This window comes from Myotis nattereri, assembly GCF_964212035.1.
Source record: "Myotis nattereri genome assembly, chromosome: 17".
NCBI lineage: Eukaryota > Metazoa > Chordata > Mammalia > Chiroptera > Vespertilionidae > Myotis > Myotis nattereri.
In genome coordinates, this window is record NC_138092.1 from 5,243,178 (window position 1) to 5,263,719 (window position 20,542).

Here is a 20,542-nt window from a genome sequence, read left to right on the forward strand (position 1 = left end):
CTCATTACCCCTCACTCACCCGTGTCCCCTCTTCCCACCCCGTGTCCCCTCACTGCCAACTTCCTTAAAGAATATTCTGAACCCTGCTCACGCCCTACCTGCTGTCCATGCCTCGCCCCACTGCAGTCTGTCCTCCTGGGAATTTACTCACATCATCATCATCAACAACCACACACTTGATTATTCCCGCCTTGGACTCTCTTCTCCCTGGATACTGTGTCACCATGGTTTTGGGTCTCTATAATGGGACTGCTTTCCCTCTGCCTCCTTCCTTCATGGACTCCTGGCCCTTGTCAAACATCAATATGATTGCTAGACAAGTTTCAGAACCATGAACATTTCTCTATGTGAAATGTGAAACCACCCAGGAGGAGGGCAGGAAGGGAGTAGATGTGTGAGGGAGGAGAGTTGGGAGAGGGAAACAAAGGGCAGGAAAGCGGCGATTTCTTTCCGTGGACAAGGCAGTTCTCCAGTGTGAGACTAGAGTGGGTAACCATCACCCGGTGCCTGTGGAAACTGCAGGTTCTCGCTTCCTTTTTAGAGAGCCTGGTGCAGAAGGTATGGAGTGAGGTCAGAGACTCTAATGAGTTTCCACAAGTGTCCCAGGTGATTCTGATGCAAGGGGTCCCCAGGGCACCCTGAGTAAAGCTGGCACACATGGCCCAGAGGAAGAAGTTTGGGGCTACAGGTGCTGGGATGTGAGAGGCTCCGCGAGGGATACCCTGCTCTTCTGACCTGGCTTCTTCTCACCCAGAGATTCTTCACATCACAGATGATGATTATCAGAAAACCTTTCCAACAGGTGAGTTGGCTTTTTAATAATGCTTAGACCTCAGTCGCAGTGAGACCTTGACCCCCTTTAGACATCCATAAACACCCTGCTGGGACTCAGCCCTGACAAACCCACAGGGAATCCTTTCCCAGCCAGGTTCCTCCATCACCTCCTCATCTCACTGCTGTGACACAGGCCCCTGGCCCCATGTCTCTTTTAAGTACTGGGGTTGGAGTGTGTGTGTGTATGTGGGTGTGTGTGTGTGTGTGTGTATGTAGGGGGAGCAGAGACTAAGCCTTTGTGAGTGATCACTCCTATTTCTCTTTCCAATAGCAAGCACAATCCTTGAGTGGACAGGAGACTGTAGAGCCAGGAAAGTGGGATGTGATCCCTGCACGAGGCCACATTTTACAACAAATCCCACGTGATTGCCTTTGCCATCCTCACCTGGGCCACTGGGCTCTGGTTCTCTGGACAAAGGGCAAGGGTGGATGGAAAAGAGGGGTCAGGGAGTAGAGGGCAGAATGTAAATGAACTGAGAGTCTTCAGAGACTAACTCTTGAATGGTAATTTAATTTCTCTCTAGGCAGCACAAGACGCTCCATCCACCCAATAAGAGTGTGTGTTTGCTGGGGTTGAGAAGGGGTCCTCCTTGTGAGCAGAACAGAGTGTCCCTGCCTTTGCCACCATAGACCGTGGGCCTGGCCATAGTTTCTGTAGGTTAGGGAGGGTAAGGGAGGGTGGGGAAGGGTCAAGAAAGGTCAGAATATTGGAGGGATGGACTGGCATGGAGCAGGAAGAGATTAAACAAGAGGTTGGTGGCAGTAGAAGGCAAAACCCTTGGAATGATCTCTAAAGCAAATATGGTAGAAGAGAAAGGGAGAAGATCACTTGTCATTCATTTTCTAGCAAGAATACAGGAACCCTTTTGACTAGGTATTTACTAAGAGGGAACCTGAAGCCTGCTGGGTAGAGAAGACACAATCTCAGTATCCAAAATAGAGGTATCCAAGCAACCCAGAAAACTGAGTTTTACCTTCAAATTTACACTTTGCTCAGCCCCATTTTTCATTTATTTATTTACTCTTTCCTTATTTATTCACTCTTCTCTTCTCTTCATTTAATTGTGGGTGCATGCAACAACCAGCTCTGGGGCCTTGGTGCCTTTGTGCCCAAATGTGGAGTCTCAGGTAGAGGTCAACCTAATATGTCTCCTTGGGGATTGTGGGTTCCCTCACCACATATAACATTCTCTCTCTCTCTCTCTCTCTCTCTCTCTCTCTCTCTCTCACACACACACACACACACACGCATACATGTACACACTCACTGTTCACTATAGAGTCCTCCCTGCAACATCTGGTGAAGGTTGGGTCCTGCTCTCAGTGACCTCCTGTCAGTGGCTGTAGATGGAATGAGTATGAGGTCTTCAATTTTGTGGGGTCAGTGGCTGAACTCAAAATTATGTTTTGTGGTGTTGACAAGTGTGAACTAAATGGAGTTAGATTCCAAAGGCTAACCTCGCAGCAGTGTCTGCAAGTCATTTCCTGCCCACTAGAAAGTGCACGAAGCTTATCTGTTTCTACAGTTCAGGCCTAAGGGTGACTAGAAGGAACTTTTACAAAGAATGGCCCAGTGCAGTGAGCACTGCACTTCCATGAACTAATTTCATGCTCCTAACACCTCATAGTGTAAAGTAATTCAAAGAACAGTTCAATAAGTTGCTCGCTTTGTGGCTTTGGAGAAAATAAGAATTCCTCTGTCCTCCATGTTATCTATGAAATGGAAGTGAGATCTTAGCTCCAGAGCTGATGGAGATAAATGTCTGATAAGGTGGCTGAGCCAAATCTATCTTCCCTCTCTCCAGTTCACCTGGACACTTCCCCTGACCTGACCACAAGGTCAGTTCTCTGCCACCTCATAACCCCTGACTCACCCGTGTCCCCTCTTCCCACCCCGTGTCCCCTCACTGCCAACTTCCTTAAAGAATCTTCTGCACCCTGCTCACTCCCTACCTGCTGTCCATGCCTCGCCCCACTGCAGTGTGTCCTACTGGGAATTTCCTCATGTCATCATCAACAACCACACACTTGATTATTCCCGCCTTGGACTCTCTTCTCCCTGGATACTGTGTCACCATGGTTTGGGTCTCCTATAATGGGACTGCTTTCCCTCTGCCTCCTTCCTTCATGGGCTCCTGGCCCTTGTCAATCACCTAGTAAACATGATTGGTAGGAATTCCAGAACTTTGAACATTTCTCTATGTGAAATGTGAAACCACCCAGGAGTAGGGCAGAAAGGGCCTAGATGTGTAAGGAAGAGATGTGTCTGGGAGAGGAAGACAAAGGGTATGAAGAAGGTGATTTCATTTCCATGGACAAGGCAGTTCTCCAGTGTGAGACTAGAGTGGATAACCATCACCCAGGTGCCTATGGAAACCGCAGGTTCTAGCTTCCTTTTTGGAGAGCCTGGTGCAGAAGGTATGGAGTGAAGCCATGGACTTTGAGTTTCCACAAGCATCCCAGGTGATTCTGACGAATGGGTCTCTAGTGCACCCTGAGCAAAGCTGGCACACCTGGCCCAGAAGAGGAAGTGTAGGGGCTGCAGGTGTGGGCATGTGATAGGCTCCAGCAGGGATACCCTGCTCTGCTGACCCGGCTTCTTCCCACCTTGGCATTCTTCACATCACAGATGATGCTTCTGCTGCTGCTGATGATGATCAGAAAACCATTATAGAAGGTGAGTTGGCCATAATGCTTAGACCTTGCCATCCCCTTTTTAAATTTAAATTCTTTATTTCTTAAAGTATGACATATGTCTCCTTTTTCTCCCATTAACCTCTCCCTGGCCATTCCCACTTCTCAGCACATGCCCTCACTCCCCTACTGTCTGTGTACATGCATTATGCTTATATACATGCATACAAATCCTTTGGTTGATCTCTTACCCCCCACCCTCCCCTGCCTTCCCTCTGAGGTTGGACAGTCTGTTTGATGCTTCTATGTCTCTGGGTCTATTCTTCATCAGTTTATGTTGTTCATTATATTCCGCAAATGAGTGAGGTCACGTGATACTTATCTTTTCTTTCTGGCTTATTTCACTTAGAATAATACTGTACTCTCCAGGTCCATTCTTGCTGTTGCAAATGTAAGAGTTTCTTCTTTTTTATGCCAGCATGACATTCCATTGGGTAGCTGTACCCCAGTTCTTTAATCCACTCATCTGCTGATGGACACTTATGCTATTCCCAAATCTTAGCTATTGTAAACTGTGGTGCTATAGGGGCACCTTGACCCTCTTTGACCCATAAACACCCTGCTGGGACTCAGCCCCGACAAACCCACAGGGAAACCTTCCCCAGCCAGGCTCCTCCATCACCTCCTCATCTCACTGCTGTGACATAGGTCCCTGACCCCAGGGAGAGCCACATGTCTCTTTTGAGTCCTGGGGTTGGTGTGTGTGTGTGTGTGTGTGTGTGTGTGTGTGTGTGTGTGTGTAGGGGGAGCAGAGACGAAGCCTTTGTGAGTGATCACTTCTGTTTCTCTTCCCAACATCAAGCACAATCCTTGAGTGGACCGAAGACTGTAGGGCTAGGAAAGTGGGATGTGATCCCTGCAAGAGGCCACATTTCACAACTGAAATCCCACGTGATTGCCTTTGCCATTCTCACCTGGGCCACTGGGCTCTGGTTCCCTGGACAAAGGGCAAGGGTGGATGGAAAAGAGGGGTCAGGGAGTAGGGGGCAGAATGTAGATGAACTGAGAGTCTTCAGAGACTAACTCTTGAATGGTAATTTAATTTCTCTCTAGGCAGCACAAGACGCTCCATCCACCCAATAAGAGTGTGTGTTTGCTGGGGTTGAGAAGGGTTCCTCCTTGTACTCATCTGGTGAGCAGGGCAGAGTGTCCCTGCCTTTGCCACCATGGCCCCTGGGCCTGGCTATAGTTTCTGTAGGTTAGGAAGGGTAAGGGAGGGTGGGGAAGGGTCAATAAAGGTCAGGATGTTGTGAGGATGAAGCAGGAAGTGATTAAAGGAGGAGGGCGGCAGTAGAAGGCAGAACCCTTGGAATGAGCCCCAGGTAGAGGTCAACCTAATATGTCCTTTGTCCTGTCCTTTGTCAAACACGTCTATATGATTGTTAGGCAATTTTCAGAACTATGAACATTTCTCTACGTGAAATGTGAACCCACCCAGGAGGAGGGCAGGAAGGGAGTAGACATGTGAGGGAGGACAGTCGGGAGAGGAAGACAAAGGGCAGGGAGGAGGCGATTTCTTTTCCACGGAAAAAGCCAATCTCCAATGTGAGACTAGAGTGGATAACCATCACCCAGGTGCCTGTTGAAAAGGCAGGTTCTAGCTTCCTTTTTAGGGACTCTGATTCAGAAGGAATGGAGTGAGGTCAGGGACTCTGAGTTTCCATAAGCATCCCACGTGATTCTGATGCAAGGGGTCCCCAGGGCCACCTGAGCAAAGTTGGCACACCTGGCCCAGAGCAGGAAGTTTGGGGCTGCAGGTGTGGGTATGTGAGCGGCTCCAGCCCAGATATTCTGCTCTGCTAACCTGGTTTCTTCCCACCCAGATAACTGCATCAACATGAAGCCTGCTTTTTATACAGAACTTCCAGCACGTAAGTTGGTCAGGTTCTCTGCTTGTACCTCAGGCCCTGCTGAGCCCTTGACACTCTTTGACCCATAAACACCTGCTGGGACTCAGCCCCGGCAAACCCACAAGGAAACCTTCCCCAGCCAGGCTCTTCCACCACCTCCTCATCTCACTGCTGTGACCCACACAGGCCCCTGTCCACAGTTAGATCCTGTCTCCTTTGAGTCCTGGCGTAGGAGTTTGTGTGTTGGGGAGCAGAGACTAAGCTGCTGTGAGTGTCCACTTCTGTTCCTCTTTCCAACAGCAGGCATATGTCAGCCACAGTCCTTAAGTGGACAGGAGCCTGTAAAGTGGGATGTGATCCCTCCACAAGGCTCCTTTTTTCCCACCGAAACCCCATGTGATTACCTTGGCTGTCCTCATCAGACCCACTGGGCTCTGGTTCTCTGGACAAAGGGCAGGGGTGGATGGAAAAGAGGGGTCAGGGAGTAGGGGGCAGAATGTAGATGAACTGAGAGTCTTCAGAGACTAACTCTTGAATGGCAATTTAATTTCTCTCTAGGCAACAGAGTAGCTTCCCGCCCTGGAATTGGTGAGTGTGTGTTTGCTAGAGTTGGGGAGGGTCATTGTACTCATCTGGTGAGCAGGGCAGAGTGCCCCTGCCTTTGCCACCATGGCCCCTGGGCCTGGCTATGGTTTCTGTAGGTTAGGAAGGGTAAGGGAGGGTGGGGAAGGGTCAATAAAGGTCGGGATGTTGTACGGATGAAGCAGGAAGTGATTAAACGAGGAGGGTGGCAGTAGAAGGCAGAACCCTTGGAATGAGCCCCAGGTAGAGGTCAACCTAATATGTCCTTTGTCCTGTCCTTTGTCAAACACGTCAATATCATTGTTAGGCAATTTTCAGAACTATGAACATTTCTCTACGTGAAATGTGAACCCACCCAGGAGGAGGGCAGGAAGGGAGTAGACATGTGAGGGAGGAGAGTCAGGAGAGGAAGACAAAGGGCAGGGAGGAGGCGATTTCTTTTCCACGGAAAAAGCCAATCTCCAATGTGAGACTAGAGTGGATAACCATCACCCAGGTGCCTGTTGAAAAGGTAGGTTCTAGCTTCCTTTTTAGGGACTCTGATTCAGAAGGAATGGAGTGAGGTCAGGGACTCTGAGTTTCCATAAGCATCCCACGTGATTCTGATGCAAGGGGTCCCCAGGGCCACCTGAGCAAAGCTGGCACACCTGGCCCAGAGCAGGAAGTTTGGGGCTGCAGGTGTGGGTATGTGAGCGGCTCCAGCCCAGATATTCTGCTCTGCAAACCTGGTTTCTTCCCACCCAGTTAACTGGTTCGACATGGAGCCTGCTTTTTATACAGAACTTCCAGCAGGTGAGTTGGTCAGGTTCTCTGCTTGTACCTCAGGCCCTGCTGAGCCCTTGACACTCTTTGACCCATAAACACCTGCTGAGACTCAGCCCCGACAAACCCACTGGGAAACCATCCCCAGCCAGGCTCTTCCACCACCTCCTCATCTCACTGCTGTGACCCACACAGGCCCCTGTCCACAGTTAGATCCTGTCTCCTTTGAGTCCTGGGGTAGGAGTGTATGTGTTGGGGAGCAGAGACTAAGCTGCTGTGAGTGTCCACTTCTGTTCCTCTTTCCAACAGCAGGCATAGGTCAGCCACAGTCCTTAAGTGGACAGGAGCCTGTAAAGTGGGATGTGATCCCTCCACAAGGCTCCTTTTTTCCCACCAAAACCCCACGTGATTGCCTTGGCTGTCCTCATCTGAGCCACTGGGCTCTGGTTCCCTGGGCAAAGGGCAGTTGTGGATGGAAAAGAGGGGTCGGGGAGCAGAGGGCAGAAGGTAGACAGACCCAGAGTCTTCAGAGAATAACTTTTAGGTGTTAATTTGATTTCTCTCTAGGCATCGACGAACTTCTCAGTGGTGAGTGTGTGTTTGCTGGGGATGGGGAGGGTCATTGTACTCATCTGGTGAGCAGGGTAGATTAGACCTGCCTTGGCCACCGTGACCCCGGGGAGTGGCCATAGGTCTGTGGGATAGCACGGGTAAGAAAGGGTTGGGAATGGTCAGGAAAGGTTGGAAAGTTGGAGGGATGGACTGGCATAAAGCAGGAAGAGGTTCAGCAAGAGGAAGGTGGCAGTAGAGGGCAGAACCCTTGGAAGTGACTGTAAAGCAAATGTGGCAGATGAGAAAGGGAGAAGGCCACTCTTTCTATAAAGAATATAGGAACCCCTCTGACTAGGTGTTTACCAAGCGGGAACCTGAAGCCTGCTGTGTAGGGAAGACCCAATCTCAGAACCCAAATTGGAGGTTTCCAGCAACTCAGAAAACCGAGTTTTATTTTCAAATTTGTTCTTTCCTTATCCCCAGTTTTCATTCACTCACTCACTCACTCATTCATTCATTCATTCATTATTTCTTTATTAATTAATTAGTTCCTTCATTTGTGGGTGCATGTAACAATCAGCTCAGGGTCTTTGGTGCCTTTGTGCCCAAATGTTGAGTCTCAGGTAGAGGTCAACCTGATATGTCTCCTTGGAGTTTGGGGGTTCCCTCACCACATATACCACTCATTCTCTCTCTCTCTCTCTCTCTCCTGTGTACATTCTTACTGTTCACTATAGACGTCACTGCAACATGTGGTGAAGGATGGGTCCTGCAGTCAGTGCCCTCCTGTCACTGGCTGTGGATGGAATGAGTATGAACTCTTCAATCTTATGGAGTCAGTGGCTGAACTCAAACTTGAAAATTATGTTTTGAAAGTGATGACAAGTGTCAACTAAATGGAGTTAGATTCCAAAGGCTAACCTCACAGCAGTGTCTGCAAGTTATTTCCTGCCCACTAGGGGGTGCACGAAGCTCATCTGTTTCTACAGTTCAGGTCTAAGGGTGACTAGAAGGAACTTTTACAAAGAATGGCCCAGTGCAGTGAGCATTGCACTTCCATGAACTAATTTCATCCTCCTAACACCTCATAGTGTAAACTAATTCAATGAACAGTTCAATAAGTTGCTCGCTTTGTGGCATTGGAGAAAATAAGAATTCCTCTATCCTCCATGTTATCTATGAAATGGAAGTGAGATCTTAGCTCCAGAGCTGATGGAGATAAATGTCTGATAAGGTGGCTGAGCCAAATCTATCTTCCCTCTCTCCAGTTCACCTGGACCCTTCCCCTGACCTGACCACAAGGTCAGGTCTCTGCCACCTCATTACCCCTCACTCACCCGTGTCCCCTCTTCCCACCCCGTGTCCCCTCACTGCCAACTTCCTTAAAGAATATTCTGAACCCTGCTCACGCCCTACCTGCTGTCCATGCCTCACCCCACTGCAGTCTGTCCTCCTGGGAATTTACTCACATCATCATCATCAACAACCACACACTTGATTATTCCGGCCTTGGACTCTCTTCTCCCTGGATACTGCGTCATCATGGTTTTGGGTCTCTATAATGGGACTGCTTTCCCTCTGCCTCCTTCCCTCATGGGCTCCTGGCCCTTGTCAAACACATCAATATGATTGCTAGACAAGTTTCAGAACCATGAACATTTCTCTATGTGAAATGTGAAACCACCCAGGAGGAGGGCAGGAAGGGAGTAGATGTGTGAGGGAGGAGAGTTGGGAGAGGGAAACAAAGGGCAGGAAAGCGGCGATTTCTTTCCGTGGACAAGGCAGTTCTCCAATGTGAGACTAGAGTGGGTAACCATCACCCGGTGCCTATGGAAACTGCAGGTTCTCGCTTCCTTTTTAGAGAGCCTGGTGCAGAAGGTATGGAGTGAGGTCAGAGACTCTAATGAGTTTCCACAAGTGTCCCAGGTGATTCTGATGCAAGGGGTCCCCAGGGCACCCTGAGCAAAGCTGGCACACATGGCCCAGAGGAGGAAGTTTGGGGCTACAGGTGCTGGGATGTGAGAGGCTCCGCGAGGGATACCCTGCTCTTCTGACCTGGCTTCTTCTCACCCAGAGATTCTTCACATCACAGATGATGATTATCAGAAAACCTTTCCAACAGGTGAGTTGGCTTTTTAATAATGCTTAGACCTCAGTCGCAGTGAGACCTTGACCCCCTTTAGACACCCATAAACACCCTGCTGGGACTCAGCCCTGACAAACCCACAGGGAATCCTTTCCCAGCCAGGTTCCTCCATCACCTCCTCATCTCACTGCTGTGACACAGGCCCCTGGCCCCATGTCTCTTTTAAGTACTGGGGTTGGAGTGTGTGTGTGTGTGTGTGTGTGTGTGTGTGTGTGTGTAGGGGGAACAGAGACTAAGCCTTTGTGAGTGATCACATTTCTCTTTCCAATAGCAAGCACAATCCTTGAGTGGACAGGAGACTGTAGAGCCAGGAAAGTGGGATGTGATCCCTGCAGGAGGCCACATTTTACAACAAATCCCACGTGATTGCCTTTGCCATCCTCACCTGGGCCACTGGGCTCTGGTTCCCTGGACAAAGGGCAAGGGTGGATGGAAAAGAGGGGTCAGGGAGTAGAGGGCAGAATGTAGATGAACTGAGAGTCTTCAGAGACTAACTCTTGAATGGTAATTTAATTTCTCTCTAGGCAGCACAAGACGCTCCATCCACCCAATAAGAGTGTGTGTTTGCTGGGGTTGAGAAGGGGTCCTCCTTGTGAGCAGAACAGTGTGTCCCTGCCTTTGCCACCATAGACCGTGGGCCTGGCCATAGTTTCTGTAGGTTAGGGAGGGTAAGGGAGGGTGGGGAAGGGTCAAGAAAGGTCAGAATATTGGAGGGATGGACTGGCATGGAGCAGGAAGAGATTAAACAAGAGGTTGGTGGCAGTAGAAGGCAAAACCCTTGGAATGATCTCTAAAGCAAATATGGTAGAAGAGAAAGGGAGAAGATCACTTGTCATTCATTTTCTAGCAAGAATACAGGAACCCTTTTGACTAGGTATTTACTAAGAGGGAACCTGAAGCCTGCTGGGTAGAGAAGACACAATCTCAGTATCCAAAATAGAGGTATCCAAGCAACCCAGAAAACTGAGTTTTACTTCCAAATTTACACTTTGCTCAGCCCCATTTTTCATTTATTTATTTACTCTTTCCTTATTTATTCACTCTTCTCTTCTCTTCATTTAATTGTGGGTGCATGCAACAACCAGCTCTGGGGCCTTGGTGCCTTTGTGCCCAAATGTGGAGTCTCAGGTAGAGGTCAACCTAATATGTCTCCTTGGGGATTGTGGGTTCCCTCACCACATATAACATTCTCTCTCTCTCTCTCTCTCTCTCTCTCTCACACACACACACGCATACATGTACACACTCACTGTTCACTATAGAGTCCTCCCTGCAACATCTGGTGAAGGTTGGGTCCTGCTCTCAGTGACCTCCTGTCAGTGGCTGTAGATGGAATGAGTATGAGGTCTTCAATTTTGTGGGGGCAGTGGCTGAACTCAAAATTATGTTTTGTGGTGTTGACAAGTGTGAACTAAATGGAGTTAGATTCCAAAGGCTAACCTCGCAGCAGTGTCTGCAAGTCAATTCCTGCCCACTAGGAAGTGCACGAAGCTTATCTGTTTCTACAGTTCAGGCCTAAGGGTGACTAGAAAGAACTTTTACAAAGAATGGCCCAGTGCAGTGAGCACTGCACTTCCATGAACTAATTTCATGCTCCTAACACCTCATAGTGTAAAGTAATTCAAAGAACAGTTCAATAAGTTGCTCGCTTTGTGGCTTTGGAGAAAATAAGAATTCCTCTGTCCTCCATGTTATCTATGAAATGGAAGTGAGATCTTAGCTCCAGAGCTGATGGAGATAAATGTCTGATAAGGTGGCTGAGCCAAATCTATCTTCTCTCTCTCCAGTTCACCTGGACCCTTCCCCTGACCTGACCACAAGGTCAGGTCTCTGCCACCTCATAACCCCTGACTCACCCGTATCCCCTCTTCCCACCCAGTGTCCCCTCACTGCCAACTTCCTTAAAGAATCTTCTGCACCCTGCTCACTCCCTACCTGCTGTCCATGCCTCGTCCCACTGCAGTGTGTCCTACTGGGAATTTCCTCATGTCATCATCAACAACCACACACTTGATTATTCCCGCCTTGGACTCTCTTCTCCCTGGATACTGTGTCACCACGGTCTTGGGTCTCCCATAATGGGACTGCTTTCCCTCTGCCTCCTTCCTTCATGGGCTCCTGGCCCTTGTCAAACACCTAGTAAACATGATTGGTAGGAATTCCAGAACTTTGAATATTTCTCTATGTGAAATGTGAAACCACCCAGGAGTAGGGCAGAAAGGGCCTAGATGTGTAAGGAAGAGATGTGTCTGGGAGAGGAAGACAAAGGGTATGAAGAAGGTGATTTCATTTCCATGGACAAGGCAGTTCTCCAGTGTGAGACTAGAGTGGATAACCATCACCCAGGTACCTATGGAAACCGCAGGTTCTAGCTTCCTGATGCAGAGAGCCTGGTGCAGAAGGTATGGAGTGAAGCCATGGACTTTGAGTTTCCACAAGCGTCCCAGGTGATTCTGACGAATGGGTCCCCAGTGCACCCTGAGCAAAGCTGGCACACCTGGCCCAGAAGAGGAAGTGTAGGGGCTGCAGGTGTGGGCATGTGATAGACTCCAGCAGGGATACCCTGTCTGCTGACCTGGCTTCTTCCCACCTTGGCATTCTTCACATCACAGATGATGCTTCTGCTGCTGCTGCTGATGATCAGAAAACCATTATAGAAGGTGAGTTGGCCATAATGCTTAGACCTTGCCATCCCCTTTTTAAATTTAAATTCTTTATTTCTTAAAGTATGACATATGTCTCCTTTTTCTCCCATTAACCTCTCCCTGGCCATTCCCACTTCTCAGCACATGCCCTCACTCCCCTACTGTCTGTGTACATGCATTATGCTTATATACATGCATACAAATCCTTTGGTTGATCTCTTACCCCCCACCCTCCCCTGCCTTCCCTCTGAGGTTGGACAGTCTGTTTGATGCTTCTATGTCTCTGGGTCTATTCTTCATCAGTTTATGTTGTTCATTATATTCCGCAAATGAGTAAGGTCACGTGATATTTATCTTTTCTTTCTGGCTTATCTCACTTAGAATAATACTGTACTCTCCAGGTCCATTCTTGCTGTTGCAAATGTAAGAGTTTCTTCTTTTTTATGCCAGAATAACATTCCATTGCGTAGCTGTACCCCAGTTCTTTAATCCACTCATCTGCTGATGGACACTTATGCTATTCCCAAATCTTAGCTATTGTAAACTGTGCTGCTATGAACATAGGGGCACCTTGACCCTCTTTGACCCATAAACACCCTGCTGGGACTCAGCCCCGACAAACCCACAGGGAAACCTTCCCCAGCCAGGCTCCTCCATCACCTCCTCATCTCACTGCTGTGACATAGGTCCCTGACCCCAGGGAGAGCCACATGTCTCTTTTGAATCCTGGGGTTGGAGTGTGTGTGTGTGTGTGTGTGTGTGTGTGTGTATGTATGTAGGGGGAGCAGAGACAAAGCCTTTGTGAGTGATCACTTCTGTTTCTCTTCCCAACATCAAGCACAATCCTTGAGTGGACCGAAGACTGTAGGGCTAGGAAAGTGGGATGTGATCCCTGCAAGAGGCCACATTTTACAACTGAAATCCCACGTGATTGCCTTTGCCATCCTCACCTGGGCCACTGGGCTCTGGTTCCCTGGACAAAGGGCAAGGGTGGATGGAAAAGAGGGGTCAGGGAGTAGGGGGCAGAATGTAGATGAACTGAGAGTCTTCAGAGACTAACTCTTGAATGGTAATTTAATTTCTCTCTAGGCAGCACAAGACGCTCCATCCACCCAATAAGAGTGTGTGTTTGCTGGGGTTGAGAAGGGTTCCTCCTTGTACTCATCTGGTGAGCAGGGCAGAGTGTCCCTGCCTTTGCCACCATGGCCCCTGGGCCTGGCTATAGTTTCTGTAGGTTAGGAAGGGTAAGGGAGGGTGGGGAAGGGTCAATAAAGGTCAGGATGTTGTGAGGATGAAGCAGGAAGTGATTAAAGGAGGAGGGCGGCAGTAGAAGGCAGAACCCTTGGAATGAGCCCCAGGTAGAGGTCAACCTAATATGTCCTTTGTCCTGTCCTTTGTCAAACACGTCTATATGATTGTTAGGCAATTTTCAGAACTATGAACATTTCTCTACGTGAAATGTGAACCCATCCAGGAGGAGGGCAGGAAGGGAGTAGACATGTGAGGGAGGAGAGTCAGGAGAGGAAGACAAAGGGCAGGGAGGAGGCGATTTCTTTTCCACGGAAAAAGCCAATCTCCAGTGTGAGACTAGAGTGGATAACCATCACCCAGGTGCCTGTTGAAAAGGCAGGTTCTAGCTTCCTTTTTAGGGACTCTGATTCAGAAGGAATGGAGTGAGGTCAGGGACTCTGAGTTTCCATAAGCATCCCAGGTGATCCTGATGCAAGGGGTCCCCAGGGCCACCTGAGCAAAGTTGGCACACCTGGCCCAGAGCAGGAAGTTTGGGGCTGCAGGTGTGGGTATGTGAGCGGCTCCAGCCCAGATATTCTGCTCTGCTAACCTGGTTTCTTCCCACCCAGATAACTGCATCAACATGAAGCCTGCTTTTTATACAGAACTTCCAGCACGTAAGTTGGTCAGGTTCTCTGCTTGTACCTCAGGCCCTGCTGAGCCCTTGACACTCTTTGACCCATAAACACCTGCTGGGACTCAGCCCCGGCAAACCCACAAGGAAACCTTCCCCAGCCAGGCTCTTCCACCACCTCCTCATCTCTGCTGTGACCCACACAGGCCCCTGTCCACAGGGAGATCCTGTCTCCTTTGAGTCCTGGCGTAGGAGTGTGTGTGTTGGGGAGCAGAGACTAAGCTGCTGTGAGTGTCCACTTCTGTTCCTCTTTCCAACAGCAGGCATATGTCAGCCACAGTCCTTAAGTGGACAGGAGCCTGTAAAGTGGGATGTGATCCCTCCACAAGGCCTCTTTTTTACAACTGAAACCCCACGTGATTGCCTTGGCTGTCCTCATCTGAGCCACTTGGCTCTGGTTCCCTGGGCAAAGGGCAGGGGTGGATGGAAAAGAGGGGTCGGGGAGCAAAGAGCAGAATGTAGACAAACCGAGAGTCTTCAGAGATTAACTTTTAGGTGTTAATTTGATTTCTCTCTAGGCATCGACGAACCTCCCAGTGGTGAGTGTGTGTTTGCTGGGGTTGGGGAGGGTCATTGTACTCATCTGGTGAGCAGGGTAGATTAGACCTGCCTTGGCCACCGTGACCCCGGGGAGTGGCCATAGGTCTGTGGGATAGGACGGGTAAGAAAGGGTTGGGAATGGTCAGGAAAGGTTGGAAAGTTGGAGGGATGGACTGGCATAAAGCAGGAAGAGGTTCAGCAAGAGGAGGGTGGCAGTAGAGGGCAGAACCCTTGGAAGTGACTGTAAAGCAAATGTGGCAGATGAGAAAGGGAGAAGGCCACTCTTTCTATAAAGAATATAGGAACCCCTCTGACTAGGTGTTTACCAAGAGGGAACCAGAAGCCTGCTGTGTAGGGAAGACCCAATCTCAGAACCCAAATTGGAGGTTTCCAGCAACTCAGAAAACCGAGTTTTATTTTCAAATTTGTACTTTCCTTAGCCCCAGTTTTCATTCACTCACTCATTCATTCATTATTTCTTTATTAATTAATTAGTTCCTTCATTTGTGGGTGCATGCAACAACCAGCTCAGGGTCCTTGGTGCCTTTGTTCCCAAATATTGAGTCTCAGCTAGAGGTCAACCTGATTCACTCTCTCTCTCTCTCCCTCTCTCCCCTATCTGTGTATATACTTACTGTTCACTATAGTGTCCTCACTGCAACATGTGGTGAAGGTGGGTCCTGCAGTCAGTGCCCTCCTGTCACTGGCTGTGGATGGAATGAGTATGAGCTCTTCAATCTTATGGAGTCAGTGGCTGAACTCAAACATGAAAATTATGTTTTGAAAGTGTTGACAAGTGTCAACTAAATGGAGTTAGATTCCAAAGGCTAACCTCACAGCAGTGTCTGCAAGTCATTTCCTGCCCACTAGGGGGTGCACGAAGCTTATCTGTTTCTACAGTTCAGGTCTAAGGGTGACTAGAAGGAACTTTTACAAAGAATGGCCCAGTGCAGTGAGCATTGCACTTCCATGAACTAATTTCATCCTCCTAACACCTCATAGTGTAAAGTAATTCAAAGAACAGTTCAATAAGTTGCTCGCTTTGTGGCTTTGGAGAAAATAAGAATTCCTCTGTCCTCCATGTTATCTATGAAATGGAAGTGAGATCTTAGCTCCAGAGCTGATGGAGATAAATGTCTGATAAGGTGGCTGAGCCAAATCTATCTTCCCTCTCTCCAGTTCACCTGGACCCTTCCCCTGACCTGACCACAAGGTCAGGACTCTGCCACCTCATAACCCCTGACTCACCCGTGTCCCCTCTTCCCACCCCGTGTCCCCTCACTGCCAACTTCCTTAAAGAATCTTCTGCACCCTGCTCACTCCCTATCTGCTGTCCATGCCTCGCCCCACTGCAGTGTGTCCTACTGGGAATTTCCTCATGTCATCATCAACAACCACACACTTGATTATTCCCGCCTTGGACTCTCTTCTCCCTGGATACTGTGTCACCATGGTTTGGGTCTCCTATAATGGGACTGCTTTTCCTATGCCTCTTTCCCTCATGGGCTCCTGGCCCTTGTCAAACACGTAGTAAACATGATTGGTAGGAATTCCAGAACTTTGAACATTTCTCTATGTGAAATGTGAAACCACCCAAGAGTAGGGCAGAAAGGGCCTAGATGTGTAAGGAAGAGATGTGTCTGGGAGAGGAAGACAAATGGTATGAAGAAGGTGATTTCATTTCCATGGACAAGGCAGTTCTCCAGTGTGAGACTAGAGTGGATAACCATCACCCAGGTGCCTATAGAAACATCAGGTTCTAGCTTCCTGATGCAGAGACCCTGGTGCAGAAGGTATGGAGTGAGGTCAGGGATTTTGAGTTTCCACAAGCGTCCCAGGTGATTCTGATGAATGGGTCCTCAGGGCAAAGCTGGCACACCTGGCCCAGAAGAGGAAGTGTGGGGGCTGCAGGTGTAGGCATGTGATAGGCTCCAGCAGGGATACCCTGCTCTGCTGACCCGGCTTCTTCCCACCTAGGCACTCTTCATATCACAGGTGATGATAATGATGCTGCTGCTGCTGCTGATGATGATCAGAAAACCATTATAGAAGGTGAGTTGTCCATAATGCTTAGACCTTGACCTCCCCTTTTTAAATTTAAATTCTTCATTGCTTAAAGTATTACATATGTCTCCTTTTTCTCCCATTAACCTCTCCCTGGCTGTTCCCATCCCTCAGCTCATGCCCTCACTCCCCTACTGTCTGTGTCTATGCGTTATGCTTATATACATGCATACAATTCCTTTGGTTGTTCTCTTACCCCCCACCCTCCCATGCCTTCCCTCTGAGTTTGGACAGTTTGTTTGATGCTTCTATGTCTCTGGCTCTATTGTTCATCAGTTTATGTTGTTCATTATATTCCACAAATGAGTGTGATCATGTGATGTTTATCTTTCTCCAACTGGCTTATTTCACTTAGCATAATACTCTCCAGGTCCATTCTTGCTGTTGCAAATGATAAGAGTTTCTTCTTTTTTATAGCAGCATAGCATTCCATTGTGCAGATGTACCCCAGTTCTTTAATCCACTCATCTGCTGATGGACACTTAAGCTATTTCCTAATCCTAGCTATTGTAAATTGTGCTGCTATGAACATAGGGGTACCTTAACCATCTTTGACTCATAAACACCTGCTGGGGCTCAGCCCCGACATATCCACCGGGAAACCTTTCCCAGCCAGGCTCCTCCATCACCTCCTCATCTCACTGCTGTGACCCACACAGGCCCCTGTCCACAGGGAGATCCTGTCTCCTTTGAGTCCTGGCGTAGGAGTGTGTGTGTTGGGGAGCAGAGACTAAGCTGTTGTGAGTGTCCACTTCTGTTCCTCTTTCCAACAGCAGGCATATGTCAGCCACAGTCCTTAAGTGGACAGGGCCTGTAAAGTGGGATGTGATCCCTCCACAAGGCCTCTTTTTTACAACCGAAACCCCACATGATTGCCTTGGCTGTCCTCATCTGAGCCACTGGGCTCTGGTTCCCTGGACAAAGGGCAGTTGTGGATGGAAAAGAGGGTCGGGGAGCAGAGGGCAGAAGGTAGACAGACCCAGAGTCTTCAGAGATTAACTTTTCGGTGTTAATTTGATTTCTCTCTAGGCATCGACGAACCTCCCAGTGGTGAGTGTGTGTTTGCTGGGGTTGGGGAGGGTCATTGTACTCATCTGGTGAGCAGGGTTGATTAGACCTGCCTTGGCCACCGTGACCCCGGGGAGTGGCCATAGGTCTGTGGGATAGGATGGGTAAGAAAGGGTTGGGAATGGTCAGGAAAGGTTGGAAAGTTGGAGGGATGGACTGGCATAAAGCAGGAAGAGGTTCAGCAAGAGGAGGGTAGCAGTAGAGGGCAGAACCCTTGGAAGTGACTGTAAAGCAAATGTGGCAGATGAGAAAGGGAGAAGGCCACTCTTTCTATAAAGAATATAGGAACCCCTCTGACTAGGTGTTTACCAAGAGGGAACCAGAAGCCTGCTGTGTAGGGAAGACCCAATCTCAGAACCCAGATTGGAGGTTTCCAGCAACTCAGAAAACCGAATTTTATTTTCAAATTTGTACTTTCCTTAGCCCCAGTTTTCATTCACTCACTCATTCATTCATTATTTCTTTATTAATTAATTAGTTCCTTCATTTGTGGGTGCATGCAACAACCAGCTCAGGGTCCTTGGTGCCTTTGTTCCCAAATATTGAGTCTCAGCTAGAGATCAACCTGATTCACTCTCTCTCTCTCTCTCTCCCTCTCTCCCCTATCTGTGTATATACTTACTGTTCACTATAGTGTCCTCACTGCAACATGTGGTGAAGGTGGGTCCTGCAGTCAGTGCCCTCCTGTCACTGGCTGTGGATGGAATGAGTATGAGCTCTTCAATCTTATGGAGTCAGTGGCTGAACTCAAACTTGAAAATTATGTTTGAAAGTGTTGACAAGTGTCAACTAAATAGAGTTAGATTCCAAAGGCTAACCTCACAGCAGTGTCTGCAAGTCATTTCCTGCCCACTAGGGGGTGTACGAAGCTTATCTGTTTCTACAGTTCAGGTCTAAGGGTGACTAGAAGGAACTTCTACAAAGAATGGCCCAGTGCAGTGAGCATTGCACTTCCATGAACTAATTTCATCCTCCTAACACCTCATAGTGTAAAGTAATTCAAAGAACAGTTCAATAAGTTGCTCGCTTTGTGGCTTTGGAGAAAATAAGAGTTCCTCTGTCCTCCATGTTATCTATGTAATGGAAGTGAGATCTTAGCTCCAGAGCTGATGGAGATAAATGTCTGATAAGGTGGCTGAGCCAAATCTATCTTCCCTCTCTCCAGTTCACCTGGACCCTTCCCCTTGTGGTCAGGTCTCTACCACCTCATTACCCCTCACTCACTGGTGTTCCCTCGTCCCACCCAGTGTCCCCTCACTGCCAACTTCCTTAAAGAATATTCTGCACCCTCCTCACTCCCTACCTGCTGTCCATGCCTCGCCCCACTGCAGTCTCTCCTTCTGGGAATTTCCTCATGTCATCATCAACAACCACACACTTGATTATACCCCTCTTGGACTCTCTTCTCTCTGTATGCTGTGTCACCACGGTCCTGGGTCTCTAAAATGGGACTGCTTTCCCTCTGCTCCTGGCCCTTGTCAATTACCTAGTAAACATGATTGTTAGGAATTTCAGAACTCTGAACATTTCTCTATGTGAAATGTGAAACCACCCAGGAATAGGGCAGAAACGGCCTAGATGTGTAAGGAAGAGATGTGTCTGGGAGAGGAAGACAAAGGGTATGAAGAAGGTGATTTCATTTCCATTGACAAGGCAGGTCTCCAGTGTGAGAGTAAAGTGGGTAACCATCCCCCAGGTGCATAAGGAACCATCAGGTTCTAGCTTCCTTTTAGGAGAGCCTGGTGCAGAAGGTATGGAGTGAGGCCAGGGACTCTGAGTTTCCACAAGAGTCCTAGGTGATTCTGATGAATGGGTCCCCGGGGCACCCTGAGCAAAGCTGGCACACCTGGCCCAGAGGAGGAAGTGTGGGGGCTGAGGTGTGGGCATGTGATAGGCTCTAACAGGGATACCCTGCTCTGCTGACCCGGCCTTTTCCCACCTTGGCATTCTTCACATCAAAGTTGATGATGATGATGATGATGATGGTGATGATGATGATAAAACGTTTTCAGCAGGTGAGTTGGCCGTAATGCTTAGACCTTGCCCTCCCCTTTTTAAATTTAAATTCTTTATTGTTTAAAGAATTACATATGTCTCCTTTTTCTACCATTAACCTCTCCCTCGCTATTCCTACCTCTCAGCACATGCCCTCACTCCCCTACTGTCTGTGTCCATGCGTTATATTTATATACATGCATATAAGTCCTTTGGTTGATCTCTTACCCCCCGAACCTCCCCTGCCTTCCCTCTTTGGTTGTACAGTCTGTTTGATGCTTCTATGTCTCTGGCTCTATTGTTCATCAGTTTATGTTGTTCATTATATTCCACAAATGAGTGAGATCACGTGATATTTATCTTTCTCCAACTGGCTTATTTCACTTAGCATGATACTCTCCAGGTCCATTCTTGCTTTTGCAAATGGTAAGAGTTTCTTCTTTTTTATAGCAGCATAGCATTCCATTGTGCAGATGTACCCCAGTTCTTTAATCCACTCATCTGCTGATGGACACTTAAGCTATTTCCTAATCCTAGCTATTGTAAATTGTGCTGCTATGAACATAGGGGTACCTTGACCCTCTTTGACCCATAAATACGCTGCTGGGGCTCAGCCCCGACAATCCCACAGGGAAACCTTTCCCAGCCAGGCTCCTCCATCACCTCCTCATCTCACTGCTGTGACCCACACAGGCCCCTGTCCACAGGGAGATCCTGTCTCCTTTGAGTCCTGGCGTAGGAGTGTGTGTGTTGGGGAGCAGAGACTAAGCTGCTGTGAGTGTCCACTTCTGTTCCTCTTTCCAACAGCAGGCATAGGTCAGCCACAGTGCTTAAGTGGACAGGAGCCTGTAAAGTGGAATGTGATCCCTCCACTAGGCCCCTTTTT

General features: G+C 48.5%; 1 protein-coding gene across 1 annotated transcript in view; it reads left to right on the top strand.

Moving 5' to 3' along the window:
• LOC308533246 (gasdermin-C-like) overlaps positions 1–20,542 on the top strand; it is a gene marked incomplete at both ends in the record, with an annotated part of 48,243 nt that overhangs the window by 14,564 nt on the left and 13,137 nt on the right. The window contains 3 exons of the mRNA XM_081111088.1: positions 755–802; positions 16,507–16,581; positions 19,623–19,676. Coding sequence (XP_080967214.1) covers positions 755–802; positions 16,507–16,581; positions 19,623–19,676 — 177 coding nt within the window. The remainder of the gene's footprint in view (positions 1–754; positions 803–16,506; positions 16,582–19,622; positions 19,677–20,542) is intronic.